Source organism: Gasterosteus aculeatus, chromosome 11, assembly GCF_964276395.1.
Source record: "Gasterosteus aculeatus chromosome 11, fGasAcu3.hap1.1, whole genome shotgun sequence".
NCBI classification, from domain to species: domain Eukaryota; kingdom Metazoa; phylum Chordata; class Actinopteri; order Perciformes; family Gasterosteidae; genus Gasterosteus; species Gasterosteus aculeatus.
This window is the reverse complement of record NC_135699.1, coordinates 12,352,912-12,371,510: the sequence shown is the minus strand read 5'-3', so window position 1 is coordinate 12,371,510 and position 18,599 is coordinate 12,352,912. Positions and strand designations below refer to the sequence as shown.

The window sequence follows — 18,599 nt, the reverse complement described above, 5'->3', positions numbered from 1 at the left end:
AAAAAAAAGGATCTCTGGTCAAAGTAGAAATACAACCACAACTTTAACAATACGGTTTTAAAAGTCCTGAATGCAAAAGGGAGAAGTAACAAAAGATGAGGAACTGGTTTTAAAAATAACAGGACTATTTCTGCGCTGGTGTAAGCACAAGCAGTATTTATTCCATATTAGAACAACTCGAATCCCCACAAGTGGAACGGAAATGCAAAAGTGGATTCAATTTACAAAATCATGTAGAAAATGGCAGGTATAAAAAAAGGGGACCAATATTTTAAAATATTGTAAAACAGCATTTAAACTTAAGAAAAATAACCAGGGGACAAGCCTAGTGAGTCTGACCGTTGAATTTAACACAGTTCAAACGGGAAGAAAAGAAAGACTAAGTTACCTTTATGACGACATTATTTCAAGTTACACCCCAGGACCATTCCATTGTTAGTGCAGGGGTGTGTGTGTACACCAGACCCCGGCTCAGTACCGCCCTGTGCTGCTCCTCTTTGTGAGAGACTTCTTCATTTAACATGTCTGCTGTCATTTGGAAATGCTACAAAACTTGGGGAGTGACACCATGAACGAAGCAACGCTAAACAATGTTAACCGTCGCCGTAGCTTCTCCTGAACATACGGTCACGCCCTGTGACCACTAAAGGTGTCCAGCTTCTTCTAGGCACGCCGCTGTTGTCAAATGCATGTCAATATTCCCCCAAGAGCCATTGTGAGATACAAGAATCAAAACAAGGAAAATGTTAGTATTAAAAACAAATTTAAAAAAAGTAATGTGCAAGTCAATGACTTCACTTTGACACCCTTAAAAAGTTATGTTAGTTCTGCCACTTGAGATCTAAACCTCAAATTTGATTGGTTTGATAATCGCATCAATCCAACGACCGGCTGTAATCAGAAGCCACCCTGAACGGCCTTTGGAACCGTCGCCTCTGACCGAGTCAGCACAATAGATCTTAATCTAATCTTGATTGACAAAGAGAAGCAGTTTAGCAGCATTAACTGGAATCAACAACATTTCGCACAGTTGATTTAAAGACCTGCACCAATGCAGCACGGTTATATAAAAAGAAAAAAAAGGCACATTGGCCACGTTAAGAATGATTAATCATCAATGATCCAATTTTCAGAATCAGTCTATACAAAAATATACATACAGCATCTGTGCAGTGAACAGGCCTCACTCGGAAATACAACATTGCACTATAAAAACATCAAGAACCCCCCCCCACAATAGAGGCCACATGTTTTTGGGACAAACACTATTTTTGGACATGCTGTTATAAAATAAAATATTCTCTCTGCTCAGTCCAGCTACAAGATAATGTTCTAACAGCCCCCTGTTGGGTATCCGACCTCCTGGGGGCCGAGGGGACGGTTCGGTTCAGGACACAGTTCCACTCAGGCGAGCAGAAGGCACTTAAACGCGGGCGCAGCCGCTACGCCCGGCCGTGGATCCCAGGCACTGCAGGCCTGGTCCTCACCAGCTCGCGGTGCAGCAACTCTGTGTCCACTCGTGAAGGCGATGCTCCCATCTGTGCTTGGTGCACCCGACTCTGGCTGGGGGGGGAGACGGGGGGGTTCACACCGGTTCGTTCTCCGGTGCGGGTGGAGCTGGCGGTGTGTGCGTCGCAGACAGGCTCAATTCCCTTTGCCCGAGAGGCTCTGTGGGGGATTCTGAGGCTGAGGTGGGGTTCAATGTCTCCCCCTGCAAGTCAGTCTGTGTGGGCAGCTCAGGCTGTGAAGTCTGAACAGGCGAATGCGAGAACGCGGGCCCATCCGGTGAAGTGGCGGGCGCCGTGTGCGGGACCTGCTCCGTGTGCGGGACCTGCTCCGGCTGTGAGGGCGGCGCGGGGACCTGCGGTTGTGAGGACGACGACGACGATGACGATGTGTCTGTTGGCAGGTTGCACGGCTCATTTTGTCCGTGCGGCCCGAGTGGGGGGCACTGGGCCCGAATTGCTGCGAGCTGCTCTGCTGTGGAGTAGTAAGGCAGGAACAGCCTCTCCGACACACAGGTGCGCATGGCCCGGTACGTGTGCATTAGCAGGTGGGGGAAGCGGGAGGTGAAGTAGGAGACAAAGTCGTCGGGGATGGAGCCCAGAGTCTCCTGAACCTCCACGGGCAACTCTCGGTAATGATGTTTCTGCCGGGGCGGGAGTTAAAGCGATGAGTAAAACTGCAGAGACGGTGTCTTCTACATACAAAAGCAGGAGTACACATTCCTACCTTGTTTCTCATTGCACGGAGCAGGTCTCGGACTGACCCGCCCTTGTAGGAGCGAAACTTACGCAGGTCTGCAGAAGAAAAAACAAAAACCCATGAGTCAAATCACAGAATGAAATCACTATCCAACAAAGAACCAGTAAACAGGGAATCCTGAGAAGACTCAGCTTCTTCTTCTTCTTTTATTAAGTTTTATTAATGATTTATAAGCAACATTTTAATATGCATTTGAGCCAGTAATTCCATGTTTATATTCCAACTTTATCCTAAATTTTGAAGCACTTGGTAAAGTCAATATTAACATGAGCTCTATGAATGAATCATTGATGATCCTTCAGACATTCAAGGCTTTCCCTGTATATATGTGAACGGCACATGTAACGAACGGCACTGGCTCTATAAATGGCCACATTTGTGCACATTGACATCCACTCTGGCACAGAAAAGTAAGTACAAACATGAGTGCTGGAGCGATCACGAGAAGGATTATGCAAAGAAATGTTAAGGTGCGTCCAACTGAGGGAGTGGAAGTGAGGCATGTGCATACAGAGTACATTGTTTTGGTTGTGACTCAACCCTGTTTTATGCATCTGGCCCTCAGCGTTTGACTTGAATGTGCTTTTCATGTTTTGTAAATGGAGAAGATCAATGTTTTATTTGACACTATTGTGTTATGATATGTAGTATACTTACATGATGATCTCAGATGAGTTTGTTTTCCATTTGAAAAAAACAAAACTATATATCTGAGATTGCCTTTTCTTTATTGGACCAGTAAAGCTAAAGTCCAAAGAGAGCTAGTTACCATGGCGCCATGGTAATGATGCTGACAGTAAGCCCTACTTCCGTTTTACCACTCACCACAATATTTTGTGCCACCAGGAAACAGCAGTCAGTGCGGTTATGAACCTATATAATGTTCAAGCAACTACCTCTAAACTGAAATACTGTCAGAGCAGTTTGTGAAATAAGACACTTTAACCCTTTGTTTGAACAAACAAAAGAAACAAAAAGACTCTCTGAACCGCTTCTATTAGTCACACATGAAGCCAGCGTCCTACCAGTCTGCAGGGGCACTGTGATATGTTCTCTCCAGTCAGCCTTGACAACCGCCCTCCCCCCTCTCTCCAGCTGTCTCACGATTGGTCCGTCCAGCGGTTCCTTTTCTATTCTGTCGCTGACATCCTGCAAGCAACCGGAAAACAAACCACTGTGAGTAATATCAATACTGCGCAGACAGAGTGTGTTTGAGCTGCCCGGGACAGCCGTTTGTTGTTGTCTGCAGAGAGAGCGACCAAAAAAAAACAAAAACTAGAAGGTTGATTTGTGATTGAAAGGACTTAGTTTTTATACATCCTATAAGCACTCGATATTATGCGGAATGCAGTCTAATACAGACAACCAGCCGTTACCGCCCCAATTACATTGAAATAGACCACATGTGCACCTGCATGTATGAAGAAGTGTAATAATAAAGAATCAACATATAACATACCAGGATTCCAACAGCTCTGATGGCGCCTGATGCTCTAGTAACAGTACACCCCTAATAAACAGCCTAATGCAGATACCAGAAGCAGAGAGAAGTAATCAGCTGACCTGAAAGAACTGCAGCTCCTTCTCCAGGCTCCAGAAGAAAGGGTGTTTGAGAACGCTCTCAGCTGAGGGCCTCCTATGGGGCTCCATGCTCACCATCTGCTCGATTAGATCTCTTGCTACTATGTCCTCTAAAATGATCGCACAAGGGTGTGATTACACTTCATACACACATACAAGTGGTTGTTTTCTTTCTAAGTTACGATAAGAGCCTTTAATGTTGTGTGGATTTCGGCTGTCTCACCCTCGCAACTCCTCAAGGACTCACCATGTTTGTCGGTTTGCAGATGGTCGAGGCTGTACGTGCCCAGCAGGATGTTTGCTTGCCGCTGCAGAGACTTGCCAAACGGATGGCTTCCCTGAGACACCACGTAGTAGAACACACAACCGGCAGAGAAGATATCCACAGCGCAGGTCTGCATGAGACGACAGAGGAGTCACAAAATGCGTTCATTTAACACCAACGATATTTCCACTGCGGCTTTTCTCCCCTCGACTCACCGGGTTGTCTTTGCAGTCCTCACTGAGAACCTCGGGCGCGATCCAGCCCTCGGTGCCCGGCACCCCAGACCTTCTGCTGAAACTGTGGCGGCCCACTGCCAGCTTCTTACACAAGCCAAAGTCCGAGATCATGGCCCGGACCCGACCGTGGGCATTGGGCATGGACACCAGGATGTTGTGAGGTTTCAGGTCTCGGTGGACTGAGGAGGGAAAGCGTGAAGCCGTCAGTTACTTTAGTGGTGTTGATGTCGTTTGGGAATGCAGAACGGGACTCAAATAATAGCAGATACCAATGTTGAGAGAGTGCAGATGGGCCAGTCCAGACATGGTCTGCTGAAGAAGCATCACTGGTTCCAGTCCGTGGCGGTCAAAATCCTTCCTCTCCACATACTGGAGATGAGAGAGCACAGGCAGAGTGGTCATAAGGCATCTCATAATCAAGGCAACACATTTTTTCTGTAGTTTTTGTGCTCTATAAAAAAATAAAAGAGAAAGACTCAAGACTTCGAGTTCAATCGCATACTAATGACTTTCATTATTGGAGGGAAATTAAGCTAAAACTGGGCTGCCATGCTGCTAAGGAACAACCCAAAGTTAATGTCTACAATGTGGTCTATTGAGCCGATAATTACCTCCTGAAGTGAGGCGGCACACAGCTCGATCGCGATGTACTGGAACTGGCGGTCCCTCTCCTTGCAGAAGTAGCGGATGACGTTGGGGTGCTCGTCGGACTCCCTCAGCAGCTGGACCTCACGGTCTGCAAAGCTGAAGCACTCTGGGAGGATTCTCTTAACTGCCACTGCACGGTTGTCAAACTGCCCCCTTGTGGAGAAACAATGGAAAAACATTGTTGTGTTTGTGTCACAAATGAAACAAAAAAGGTTACCGGGACTAGTTGTCGACCGGTTATTGGGACTTACTTGTACACGATGGTGCCCTCGGCGCCGTGACCCAAGACCTCTCTGGGGCGGAAAGTGACATTGCCCACTCTGACTGTATTAGAGTCCTCCTCTGAAAAAAGAGAATAGATCCACCATATACAATTAAAACTGGGTTCAATCTTTAGTATAATCAAACCGTGGGCTTTCATTGTAAAATCTTCAATATTCACCATCTTCGTGCTCGTTGGCCGAGCTTCCCAGCTCAGACACAGACAGGTTGCTGTGGTTGGAGGCGCGGGGGGTGACATTGGGGCTGCTGTGGTCCGAGCATTCATAGCGATTGTGGGCCCCCTCCAGGTAGTCGCCGTCCGGGGCCATGCCCAGGCCCACGTCCGCAGCGGGGAACGGCTGCTGCCTCTGGAGCAGCTCCAACTTCTCCTCCATCTGTCTCTGGAACTCCTGGTGCTGCAGCTGCTGCTGCTTGTGAACACTCTGTGGCGAGAGAGGAGAGACGGAGAAGTGCGTTCAGCACCTACGTTCAACTGGAGGAGGCCAGTCCGGCTCATGGTCCTCTTCGCCTACATGATTTTCTGCCGTTGCAGGTGGTGTCGTTTGACTCACTTTGGGGTAAGTAATCATAAAGGCCACCCAGCCAGCCAGGAGGAAAGTAGAGAAGATGATGGTGGCCATGTCTTTGAGCATCGAGTCCACCGGAGCCTCTGAACGCACAGTGCGCCCAATGATCGCAGGTTCCTGGATGGAGGTTTTTGGCGAAGGAGAAGGGGGGACATCATCATTCCCCTTCTAGGGGGAAGAGAAGAGGAGGAGTGTAAGAAATGTACGGATGAGACAAAACCATCTTACGGGTCTCTCTCTCACACTCACACACACACACACACACACACACACACACACACACACACACACACACACACACACACACACACACACACACACACACACACACACACACACACACACACACACACACACACACACACACACACACACACACACACACACACCTCTTCAACTATCTTGTCAGTAGTCGGTGGGATGACGTTGCCTTGATGGCGAGGGAAGCTGTCGGGGAACTTCTCGAGGATCTTCTTGTGAGCTTCAGGAGGCGTCTCATGATGACCTGAAATGCAGCAGTGGTCTTTTTTAAAAATCACCTTCATCGTCACGACCGTTCACTAAAAAGAAAACACTGCCTTCAGGTTGGATGTTGCGTAACTTGAGCCAGTGCAATATAGTGCGATTCATTCTATTGTCCAGCAGAGGGCACTCAAAGAGCAGGGAACCATTAAAGGCCATGGACTTCAGAATGCGGTTAACAGTACAAGCGGACGCTTTCGACATACACCAGGGTTCATATGCATTTTAACTAGCGTTAAGGGAATCTTTAATCTTTTTATTTTTAGCAAAAGATTGTGCCCGTTCATCTTATAAACAGAGTTAGCAAATCACTGAAAAGTAATTTTTTCTTCAGCAGGAAACCGATGGATTGCCTACTCCGGGTAGGGAATGTGTCCTTACCCCAAGTGAAGGAGTTCAAGTACCTCGGGGTCTTGTTCACGAGTGAGGGGAAGATGGAGTGTGAGTTTGGCCGGAGAATCGGAGCAGCGGGGGCGGTATTGCACTCGCTTTACCGCACCGTTGTGACGAAAAGAGAGCTGAGCCGGAAGGCAAAGCTCTCGATCTACCGGTCAATCTTCGTTCCTACCCTCACCTATGGTCATGAAGGATGGGTCATGACCGAAAGAACTAGGTCACGGGTACGAGCGGCCAAAACGGGTTTCCTCAGGAGAGTGGCTGGCGTCTCCCTTAGGGATAGGGTGAGAAGCTCAGCCATTCGCGAGGAGCTCGGAGTAGAGCCGCTGCTCCTTTGCGTCGAACGGAGCCAGTTGAGGTGGTTTGGGCATCTGGTGAGGATGCCCCAGGACTAGGTGGAGAGATTATATCTCTGCACTGGCCTGGGAACGCCTTGGGATCCCCCAGTCAGAGCTGGTAGATGTGGACCGGGAAAGGGAAGTTTGGGGTCCCCTGCTGGAGCTGTTGCCCCTGCGACCCGACCCCGGATAAGCGGTTGAAAATGGATGGATGGAGTTACATGACCGTACAGTCTCTGCAGCTGTTTATATAGGATTTCTTAAAAAAAAAAAAAATTTACATTCATTGAATCATCCCAACCCAGCTACAGTAACCATTTTACAGAAGTCTTTCGCCGTGTCAAACCCAACCCCGTTAATCGTTCTTTTTCAGGTGGTGGTACTGAAGCCCCCCCCTCACCCACACCAGTTAACCAGACGAAGACATCCCTTGGAGCACTGATGTGGTACCTATGAGGAGCAAGTAGTTCCTCATGAAGTTGATGCGGTTTCGCTCCCGGAGCGCAGCGTTGAACTTGACGCTGGTGCTGGGCGTGATGACACACTCCTTGTCCTCGTCGGTCTCCTGGCTGTCCGGACCCTCCAGCATGGGGAAGGTTCTGCCGCGGGGCTGCGTGCACACACACACATTCCCAAAACCTTTAGGAGATTCAGATTCATTTTCCATCTAACACCAAACATGATTACGTAAAAGCAGCACTAAGAAGGACTTGAGCTCAGGGAGAGAGAAGACGAAACCGAGACAGGACGTAGTCACACTGGAAAGCGCAAACCAAAGATTTAAATCGACTATGAAAAACTACCAAACTGCTTGAATATTTGAATGAGAAATATTTACATATTTCATGTTCATCTCTAACTGATAATGATGGTGTTTTGCCTACAAGGACGCGATATAGAGCACACATAACGGTCACTCACCACCACCGTGACTCCATCGTGCACCAGGGAGGGAGAGGCATAAAGACTGGTGGAGTATTTACCCACATACAAAGTGGCCCTAAAAGTAGAAGAAAACGGTTAAACAAAATAAAATACAGATTCCACGCTAAATAAAGAATACGATCTCAGGCACAACACATCGGGGGTGAACATCCACAGCGCCGTAACCACTGAAAGTCCCGTTTGTCCTTTCCAGTAGAAGCAGGTGTGAGCACGATATATAAAAAGAAAACTGAGAAACCACAGCTGAAATTAGGCAGCACACATTGTAAAACGAAGCAATTGCAGATGTTGATATTTTACCCTTTCATTAAGTTATGTCCCTTTCATTGACTGACACTTAAGGTTCCAACACACAGTAAGACATCTTTTCTTAAAAATGGGTCAGGACTCGTCACTCTCGCTCTGCTTACAGGAACTTGTTCTTGGGCTTGTTCTCTTTGGGGAACGGGTACTTCCACTGGGTGATGCGGCCGACCTCTCCCGACATGAAAGTGAGGTAGCGCAGGGTTTCCACGGCGACGTTGGTGTGGGGAACTTTGCGCAGCCCCTCGCGCTGCCAGATGTACATGGCCACCACCGGAGAGTTGTAGTTCTGCACCCACTGCACGTCTCCCGAGTCGCTGTCCACAGTCACCACCAGGCCGTCCCCGTTGGACACGAAGTGAGCGACCTCTGTGGGGGGGGGAGAAGCACAGCGGGCGTTGACCCGTCCGTTCCTGCGGGAAACACTGATTGAAAGGAGCCAGCGCGTCCCCGCGGCTTACTGTATTTGGTGTCGTCGTCGGGAAGGGTGGAGGCGTAGTCGGAATAGGTGGCGTTCCAGCGCAACTCTCGGCTCTTTGTGTCGTAGATGGTGATGGTGTACTCTTAGAAAGTGAACAACAGGGGCTTTTTCACAAAAAGGAAAAACACATTGCGTTGCCTTCTTTACACAAAAGCCAGGCCTGGAGTTTCCATTTCTGGGTGTAAATGGGAGGGTTGAATTTCCTTTACATTCCCCCTTTTTTTGCAATACAAAGACGCGGTGAAACAAAATCCTGCGTGTGCGTTGTTCGGTGACTACATGAGCTGGGACGGATTTATAACAAGTGTTCAGTTTGCAGGGCTCTTTGTTTACAACGTGTGAGGGAAAGGGGCAGGGGTAGGGGGGGGGGGGGGGGGGGGGGACTTTAAAGCGAGGGAGGGGACAGCAGCAGAAACTACGGGTTTGCCAACAGTTTCGGATTAGATGATGCAAAACAGAGACAGGGTTGTTGACAAGGCCGACTAAAAATCAACAACCAAATGAGATGGGTGCATAATCTGGCAAAGATGAGGCCCGGCTGAAAACAAAAACACGTGTTGCTGGATTGGATTTTTTTTTTTTTTTTACCTGTGCGTCCCAGATAGAGAAGCGACGAAGAGGGACACAACATCTCGGCAAAGGAGGAAGTCAAAGTCTGCTGCTTCTCACCAGTCAACAGGTCCACCACATACCACAGGTCCTGCTTCTTACCTACACACACACACACACACACACACACACACACACACACACACACACACACACACACACACCTCATTACAGCATTCAAATAGCTCTTGGCAACAGCGTTAGTTTCATAATCCAGTCTAATGATTAAAATAGTGTTTCATTTATGTACGACGGTTATTCGGTCTATAAATTGTTATTATTTATCCTACTCGGTAACACTGTGGAACACCCATTGCACATCTGTTCCCTCTTGAAGATTCATATTGCTGCTTTTTGTCCAAATTAAGGGTGCAATTATGAGCAGCACCCAAAGACATATTTTGGATTTGGAACTGAATTGATCATGTACAGGAAGTTCTCAAATTTGATCTAAAAGGTGCACCTGTGCAGATTACGATGTAATGGTTTAACCTTCCCAGTGATGTGATGGGTGTCACCAGTGAGTCATTAAAAGCACGGACCAATCATGTATCGGCATCTGACCGTTTTTGGCAATGTAGGGAGTGGTACTAATACACTTGAACAACAACAAACATGAACTGTCTGGCAGCAGCTTTGGTTCAAAGAAAACAAAAGCTTCACTGATGAAGTCTGTGAGGAGGCAAATGTCACCGCTTCCCTTTAAACAATAACAGTCACTACGGTATATTTGCACAGGGCCTCCATCAAAGGTTGTAAATTCAAAAGAGCAGGACCTTTTGGTTTAGAGCAACTGACGGTGGAGGAAGATATGCAGAAGGACACTACACAACAGTGTGTTGGAATCGAAAGACAATAGAAATCCTCCTTTGGGGGGAGTTCGTCTTACCCATGTAAAGGACACCATCGGAGCTGCGGCAGGGAGAAGCTTGGACCAACTCGGGGATAGTGAACGGTAATTTCTGTTTGGTCAAAATGAACGAGGGCACGTTAGGCAACAACCAGACGACAACAGGGGGACAATATACCGTTAACGCGCGGTCGCAACCTCAGAATGAGGGCGCATTTCTTTCAGCATGACTTGTACACACTTGTGTGGTGAGGGGACATATTTTTCTGTAGAATAGGGAACCAAAATGCATTTCTCTCAAGGAGAGGAAGAGGAGTATTTCTGCTTACGGTGAGGCCTTCCTTGTTCTTTCCTCCCAGAGAATACAGGCTGCCATCGTTGGGGTCCGGCAGAAAGGCTGGTCTGGAGTAAAGATTCAAGAAAGACAGCGACACATCAGACAAGCTCAACGGGTTGCCGTAGCCGTTTGCATTCATCATCTTCGGTTGTTTAGACAGGTGCGGTGCACAAACTGCAAAGATACGTACTCTGCCACATGCGTGGGGACCTGAAGAACTGGATCTGTGAGGAGAGGAAGAAGAGACACAAGTCAGGACCGACAGGAACGTCGAGCAACCGCCGAGACAGCGGCCAGGAGCTGCAGAGTGACAGGCGGACGGGAACGCGGGTCACAGTCAAGTCCAAAATGGAGAACTGGTTACCCTCGGGAAAAACAAGCACCCCGAAGAGGATCTAAAGAGCGCACATTAGTGCATATCCTCAAAAAAAAATTAGTCAATCCCCATTGCTAATTATGCATGCAGATAATGCCAATTAGGTTTATTGGCAAAATTATCTTGTTATCGGTTATCGTTAACTCTACTGCAGTCCCACTGTTCTTTTTCTCCCTTGTAAGGGAACACTGGCTTACACTTCATGGTCGAACGAGGAGGCCATCAAACGGCAAACCACAGATGTGCGAGGAACAACTGATGATTATAAATCAAATTAAATGGATCCATTTAAAAACACGGTCAGCCATAATGTACATGGTTAAAACATTACAGCCTAATCTCCATTGTTACTGGACAAACAGACACCTCCCTGCAGTGTGAACATTCAGGGCGGAGACCAGATGGTGCGGATCTCCACACAGGCGCCTGGAGGGGTCAACGAAAGCGCAGGCGTGTGTGTGTGTGTGCGCGCGCGCTTGCTTGTAGTTGCAGAAGGTGGTGAGAAACGGGTTCATGGAAATAAGCTAAACACCCGTTGGCCGATTAAACAAACGCACGTTAGCAAATCTGAACGGAAGGCGGGGGGGGCGTCCAGGGGAAAGGATTACTGCTCTCGTCCCGCGTTCTGTGGGTGTACCGGTGCCTCACTGCAGCACAACAACAGGTGTGTGCTGAGCGGCTCCGATGTATATTCAATAGCTCCGAGCCCAGGAGACAGATGGCGGAGGAAGCAGCCACGGCCTCCGATTATTAATCACTTGGAGTGCCAGCCGGAGCTCGCCAGCACAAGTGGGTTCAAAACACGGTAGATTTAATATCTCCTCAAATGTTTTAGTCCTACTAAGAAGGGTGTGATAAAATATGTCTTTAGGTCTGTGAAAGTCTTATCCTATGGAAGGGAAACTACTGGAAAACGGCCACTGTTTTTTCCAGTAACCCTCGAGTGCATCTCATCTAATCGGCAGGTGTACAGCACCTGCATTAACATGGTAACCATAGCGCATGCTGTGTGTGTGCAGGTGTGTGTGTGTGTGTGTGCAGGTGACACTAAAGCGAGGTTGCTTACCCATGCCCACTCTGACCTTGATGACCGGCTATTTTTTCCCCTCTCTCCGTTAATCATTACCCAGTTTCCACAGCTAAAAGAACATCCAGCAGCATATCCTCAGTCTAATCCCAGAAAACATTTCCAACACGTCAATAAGTGTTTCTTGATCACATTAAGAAAGTACATTTCGTTTTTCTTAAACCACGGTCAAGTTAAGATTAGTTTTATTGTTAGGAGTAGCAATCTCATCATGTTTGGGTTCACATTAACATCAGAGTTTACTCTAAAATTAAATCAACAGACCAAGTTAGATAACAACAGACAGCCGTGTGCCATTGACATCTCACATGTGGCCCTTAGATAAATTAAACCTTTTCGTTGCAGTGTTGTACTAGCGACACTTAGCCGCTGTCCTCTTCCTACCTTCCTTCAGAGTCCATTTGATGGCGCCGGATTTCTTGCTGACGGCGTGGAGGTTCCCGTCCAGCGTGGACACAAAGAGCAGGCTCTCCGGGAGGGAAACCGTGGCGCTGCAGAACCCCTACAGAAACACAACACAACAGTCAAGTGACCATGAATACAACTCTGACATTAGCGAGCGGGCGTGTACGAGCACGCACGCTGCACAGGGGAGGTCAGACATGGGGACTGTGAATAATGACATTATTCAGAGATTGCTGATCCTCACACACACACACACCTGATCCAAACATGTGATGCAGTTAAAAAAAGGACAGCATTGCCAACTGTGAACGTGGCAGACGACGCTCCATTGTCCGACAGATGGTTTGACCATCGATAGTCAGCGTTTTCAGCCTGAGGCGGTCGGGTTGCCCTTTGGGAGCGAGGCGGCTCGGCCTGCTCTATTAATCAATTCATTTCAAATCAATACCGTACAATGAGAGCTAAAGAGCAAACTACACGGGTGGGGGTGTGGGGGGCGACGAGAGAGGTCGGCCAAGGGGGCGCGCTGCCACGGGTTCAAAGTAGCAGCCGGAGCCCACGGCTGCAACGTGGTGGAAGGTAAACAAGGCGGCGTGCGCGTGCTTGGCTTCAACACCCGGCATTCCTCTTAGAGGGCCGAACGGGCTCTTTTTGTGCCGCCACTTCACTCTGCGCAGATGAAGAGTGGGCTGCAACACATGGGAAGTCTTCTGTCCAGAAAGTTTTACTCCCACACGGAAAAACAGGCCACGTGAAAACACTCGGATTGGTTCGTTACGTGATGAAAGAAGACGAGGTGACCAAAGAAAGAAAAAAGGTGTAGTAAATCCTGTAAGAAACAATGGCCTCACAACTTGGCTTATGCCAGAATTAACCACACTCCGGGCGACGCGTGCTCCACTCGCCCACTGTGGAATTCCCTTCGATTACCAAGCCGTGGGGCTTCTTTAGGGGTCTGGCTGAGCGGCCAGGAGGAGGCCGCACTCGTGCCGCTTGCAAATAAATGCGCGCTTCAGTTCATTGCTGCCGTGACAGACGTCAACTTTCTGAATCTACTTTTTAGCGACTAGGTTCTCAGCGTAGGTCTGGCAACCCCCCTTTACCACAAGAAAAGATGAACGGACAAACATCTCTCCTGCTGAAACCAGAGGAGTATTGATCTCCATCACTGACTGACCCCTTTGAACAGCTCCCCCAGGGGAGGGGGGGGGGGGGGTAGCAGATTATCAATTGCATATGGTACGTGGGGGACGACGTGCCTTGAAGTCACAGCCACCAGAGGCAGTAAGACTGGCCCGAGCGGAGCGAATGACACCAGTGGGCTCTTTGTTCTGATTCACAAAAGCAGAAACGACCCCACGAACCGAAAGTGTTGCACCTTCTACGGAGGCAAACATGCAGCCTGCTGTCGTCTCACATCCTATGCAAGCATTCCTGTCGATATTGTGCACCTGTGACTGTTCCCACTCGCCAGCATGCACACGGGTGTACAGGGAGAATCATAACCGACTTGTTTCCCCCCCCCCCCCGACCCCCCTGTGCTCTCTGTCAGGGTTCTCGGTTTCACAGGCAAATGAAATCTTAACATCTGTTGGCCTCCTTGTTCAGGAGAGGACACTGGTATTCATTGACCGTTGAATATTCTGCATCAGGTTATATTTAAAATCGGGGATTCCCGTCCGATTTCCTCACTGTTGTGCAAACGAGTTACGCAATCCTACAGAACCAACGGCTTTGTGGGTTCTGACGTCCTCGCTTCCTCCTCGCCAAAGAACCGGACACAGCGGGGAAAAAAAAAAAAAAAAAGGACACGGACTCCGATGCACACGATATCCCTGGTAGCGGACTGCAGAGCCGCTGTTCTTCACAGTCCCTCGCATGGCAGGCCAAGCTGAACAGAGGACAGGCTGTAACTGGCAGCCTTCCCACAAGCCATTCAGTAGCACACCTGCATTGTGATCCCGTTGCAGGACACAGTCATCTCTTCAAGACGGTGATGCATTACAAACGCCAGCTATTAGCACGAGGGGCTCCGGCTTGAACTGGAGCAAAAGCTGCGAACATGCAATCGCTCATCTCAGAGGAGGGAGAGTAGCGTGGGGTAAGTCAGGCAGGACAGAGGGCCTCTTCGTAGGAGACGGACTGGACACACGTAGGGCGGCAGATGTGGAGATGCCGCCACAAGACTGCCACTGACAACATAAGTTGGTAGGAATCCACAGGCAACAATTGTGTGGCTGAACAAAGACGTTCTTTTATCCTCCGACTCGGGCCGTCCACGCGGTTCGCGCAGGATGCGACGGCAAACGCGAAGAAAACACCGACGAATTACATGAGTCGGTTTTCAAAATTCTCAGTAGGAAGGAAACCGCGGCCAGTTTGACTAAAAATAACCCGGGTACGAGGTGAACTATAAAGCAGCGGCCTTCGCAGGATCACTTATGTGGGAGGCTTCTGAAAACATTTAAATGAGTCCATCGAGTCGTCAAAGGGACACTAAAAGGCTCCACTGCAGTTTGTCATTAAGAGACAATAAAAGACATATTCGCAGGGTGTCTTCTAGTCTGAGCTCTCCAATGTATTAGTTAGGACTTCACTAAAAAGGTCACTGTTTTTCCGTTGAAAAGTGGAACACTTCCACCACAAACACATCTGCCGCAATGAGGAGGCTGTTGTCTGCAGAGAAGCGAGCTGCAGACAAAAACCGACACAGGAACCAAGAAGTTCTTATCTCTCACGTTTTAACTTGTCATTGGGAGGTGTCGAGCAAAAACATGCGAGTGATCAGCCAACTTTTTGAAAGGCAATTCAAGAATCCCTGTGTGTACATTGAGGGAGAGGCCGCCTGGAGGACGGCCTGATGATCCACCCACACGGCCGTAGGAAGTAACTTGAGGTTCCCTTTGGGGCCGAATAACGACGAGACAGGCAAACACAAACAGGGAGGTTTAAAGGTACACGACAGGTGAGGAGACATGCCGCGGGGAGGACGACTGTTCAAAGGTAATTGTGTTTCACACTTACGCACACAGCAGCGATGACTTTTCAGACACAGTGGATGCGCATAGTGTGAGAACGACGCCCTTCCTAGACAACCAGACTCCCCACCAGGCAGAGAGGAGCCCGAGACATGATAGGGGATTAAAAGGCTTCTTTAATCTGCTTCTTAGCTGAAGCGGTTTACTTGCCTAGGAGCCAAGATCTCCGCCCGGAGAATTTTAAGCGACCTGGCTCTGGAGTTTGGCCAGTTTAGCCGGCCCGCATTTGTCCCTGTTAATAATACCGCGGATCCGGTTCTGTGCCCTCACATGCCATAATAATTAAACTAGATGACAACACATCACTGGCTGATTTATATTCCAGCCTTCGCTCCATCGCTCCTGCTTGCTTCAGATTGCTGGAGAGGTCCAAGCAACTGAAGGCCGTACCTCAGTGCTTAATTCTCCTGAATTAAAATGTTATTCTCACAGTTTGATGTAAATGAGACTTCGGTTTGAGAGTGACTAAAATGTCAAATATTTATGTCTGTGGACGTCTGTTGACAAAGACAAATATTTCACCAAGCCGCCCACTCGTCCGCCTGGTTTGCCACCTTTGTTTGGGCACAAAGTACCGACTGGTGGGTTTTACGGTCACACAACGAAGTGCAAGCAAAAGGACTTGTGTTCCATCTGGAGAAAAGATAAGGAGGGTAAACATGCAAGTAACAGAAATATTAACATATCAACAAACTTACATCAACACACCAATACAAGCCGGTACGAGCACTTAGTTTCAACAAGGGATATTTTTGTTAAAGTTACTATTTATATGATATTGAGACACTTGAGGGGAGTTGGTGGCATGAAAATAATTAAGGTTGGGGGGGGGGGGTCTTTATTTAAAACAATAACACAAACACAGCAGATTATCATTGTAGCCCAATAGAGATATTGTTTTTTTGTTTTTTGTTTTATTCCTCAAAGCCCAAACCTGAAAGCGGATGGAAGGCTTATGTTTGTTTTATGAACGTTTCCTTCATTTGTTCCCCTGGATTAATTGCGTTAAGTTAATTTTAGGTTTTCACTAAATTAAAAAGAAAGTGCTTTTAGCCAGCAAGCTAGCTTTAATGTTAGCCTCTCACTTGCATCATATCAAGTCACCACGCAGCCCAGAGACGCTAAAGGCTCACTGATCGACACGCGTTTGAGTCACAATAACTAACGTTACTGCAGGAACAAAAAAAATACGCCTGACATTGCGCAAAAAGTGCAGTTTAACCGCTAACTCCGGAGCTAAATGTCACCTAACTTAAGCTAGCTCCTCCAGCTAGCCTGTCTCACCTTTTGTGGGAGACCGACCCAGAAGAGCAGCGCACAGAAGCAGCACAGCAGGGCCCGAGTGCCGCTCCGCGTCCGGTCCATGTTCTCTGCTCTCGAACCCGCGACACTACAGCCGGTCGGGGCGGCTACATGGGAGACATGTCCCGGCTCGCGGCCACACGTTTACCGAAACGACGGTTTAAACCTGCGCTGTAACGTCAGAGCCATCAGCGGCGGCCGCGACGCTGGATCCTGCTTCTTCCTGAAGTGAGTGGGCTGGACTCTGGGATGGATTATCCACACGAGTGGAGGAGGAGGGGAGAGGAGGAGGCGGGGCGAGGTGGATATGAACCAATCAGGAGAGCCCCGCAGACACCCGGATGTTGTATAAAGTAGTTCCGGGGCGACATTTTCTGCAGAAGCGCCATTCCTCGAGAGCACGCGGGCCTGGAAGGACCAGTCCGGCTGCAAAGACGCGCTTCATTATGGATAAGAAAGGCTTATTAATGTTTATGTTGTTGAGTGATTATAATGATACTTGACGTAAGCCTGCTGGAAGAATTCCTCCCATTTTTACCTCATTACGGTCCCTCGTTCGTGGAGCGATGACTAGGCCGCCTCGGCACGAAAATATGGTAAAAACATGTTTTTAACAACGTTCACATTGCAAATTAAGTGAAATATGTATCCATTGCTTACGATGTTCTTTGTCACATGCAGGTCCTGTTGTGATCGTGGATCCACGCCGTGTTTCTGAGGGGATTGCGCACCCACACGTGGGCGCAGAGAGATGGCGTCCTCTCACGTGGCCTCATGGAGGTGAGTTTTTATAATTCTGCTTGGTTCTGTTTTACAAATTACCTTGACCCCCCCCCCCCCCCCCCCCCCCCCGAATACCAGCCTTGTGTGTTTTTTGTTTCTCAAAAATAATGTTCACTGAAGATATTTTGTATTTACAGGAAAATGATGCTCGTTGTGGCTGATTTCCTGCACGTGGCAAGACGGTGAGAACCTCAAGTCATCAGAAAGTAGATGTAAATGTTACGGATGATGATCCTAATGCGTTAGACTTCTGATTTCACACTGAAGATACTCTTGATCTGACGTAACTCGGAGCACGTTTCAATGGATGGTTTTTCAATAACAGACTTCACTAAACCGGTTTTTCTTCTGCAGATATGAGGACTGGACAAGCCGGCGTATATTACATGAGGACACCTAGAAGCAGTTTCCTGTATCAACTTCATACATGTTAACTTGTTGGAACTTTTTGAATTAAACAAAATTGTCAACCAGCAGAATCTTGTCATCTTTCCTTCCGCTCATTATGTTTTTGTCAATTGGTTTGTGGCACTAAGTTCTACCTGAGTGGCCTTTCCCTTGTCCATTCACAAAGGTGAAAAGTAGTGCCAGATCACGTCTTGTTATAACTGGAGCTTCTTGGCTATTTCCCAAGTCTCTCTTTTAAAGCAAGAGACAATCATTTATGAGTACAAAAATAGGTGTATGGAATTAGGAACTTCTTTTTTTTAATAAAGGGTCAGCTGACACAACAATGTTGCTGATTCTGTTATGTAATGTGTTTATAACTTCATCCAGGTAGCTATTATGTCTGGTTTATAGGAAAATAAACTACTGTGACAAGTTAAAACTATTTTGCTGGGTTAAGTCCCTAATCTAATGGATTTGTTTATCAAAACTCCGAAGAAATTGCCTAATTTGGTGAAATCCACTCATTGAAAGACTAAAGTATAAACACACGTGGTTTTCTAAGAATACCAGTATCAATTCAAATGTTGCAACCAC

At 47.9% G+C, this 18,599-nt stretch overlaps 1 protein-coding gene and 1 long non-coding RNA gene across 2 annotated transcripts; one reads left to right on the top strand and one right to left on the bottom strand.

Moving 5' to 3' along the window:
• Nucleotides 1-127: 127 nt before the first annotated feature.
• ern1 (endoplasmic reticulum to nucleus signaling 1) lies at nucleotides 128-17,100 on the bottom strand. The gene is made up of 22 exons (XM_040190970.2): nucleotides 16,815-17,100; nucleotides 12,472-12,589; nucleotides 10,815-10,848; nucleotides 10,617-10,689; nucleotides 10,327-10,399; nucleotides 9,417-9,539; nucleotides 8,809-8,910; nucleotides 8,455-8,716; nucleotides 8,021-8,099; nucleotides 7,550-7,709; nucleotides 6,233-6,348; nucleotides 5,829-6,011; nucleotides 5,438-5,699; nucleotides 5,247-5,337; nucleotides 4,959-5,148; nucleotides 4,617-4,716; nucleotides 4,327-4,526; nucleotides 4,094-4,241; nucleotides 3,829-3,956; nucleotides 3,291-3,414; nucleotides 2,233-2,300; nucleotides 128-2,149 (listed from the first exon to the last, which is right to left on the bottom strand). The coding sequence occupies exons 1-22, from the start codon at nucleotides 16,893-16,895 to the stop codon at nucleotides 1,586-1,588; spliced, it is 3,279 nt and encodes a 1,092-aa protein (XP_040046904.2). The 5' UTR covers nucleotides 16,896-17,100; the 3' UTR covers nucleotides 128-1,585.
• LOC120827848 (uncharacterized) lies at nucleotides 17,086-18,091 on the top strand. Its single transcript, XR_005713455.2, has 4 exons — nucleotides 17,086-17,428; nucleotides 17,514-17,612; nucleotides 17,753-17,797; nucleotides 17,970-18,091. It is a non-coding gene; the product is annotated as an uncharacterized LOC120827848 (long non-coding RNA).
• The last annotated feature ends 508 nt before the right edge of the window (nucleotides 18,092-18,599 follow it).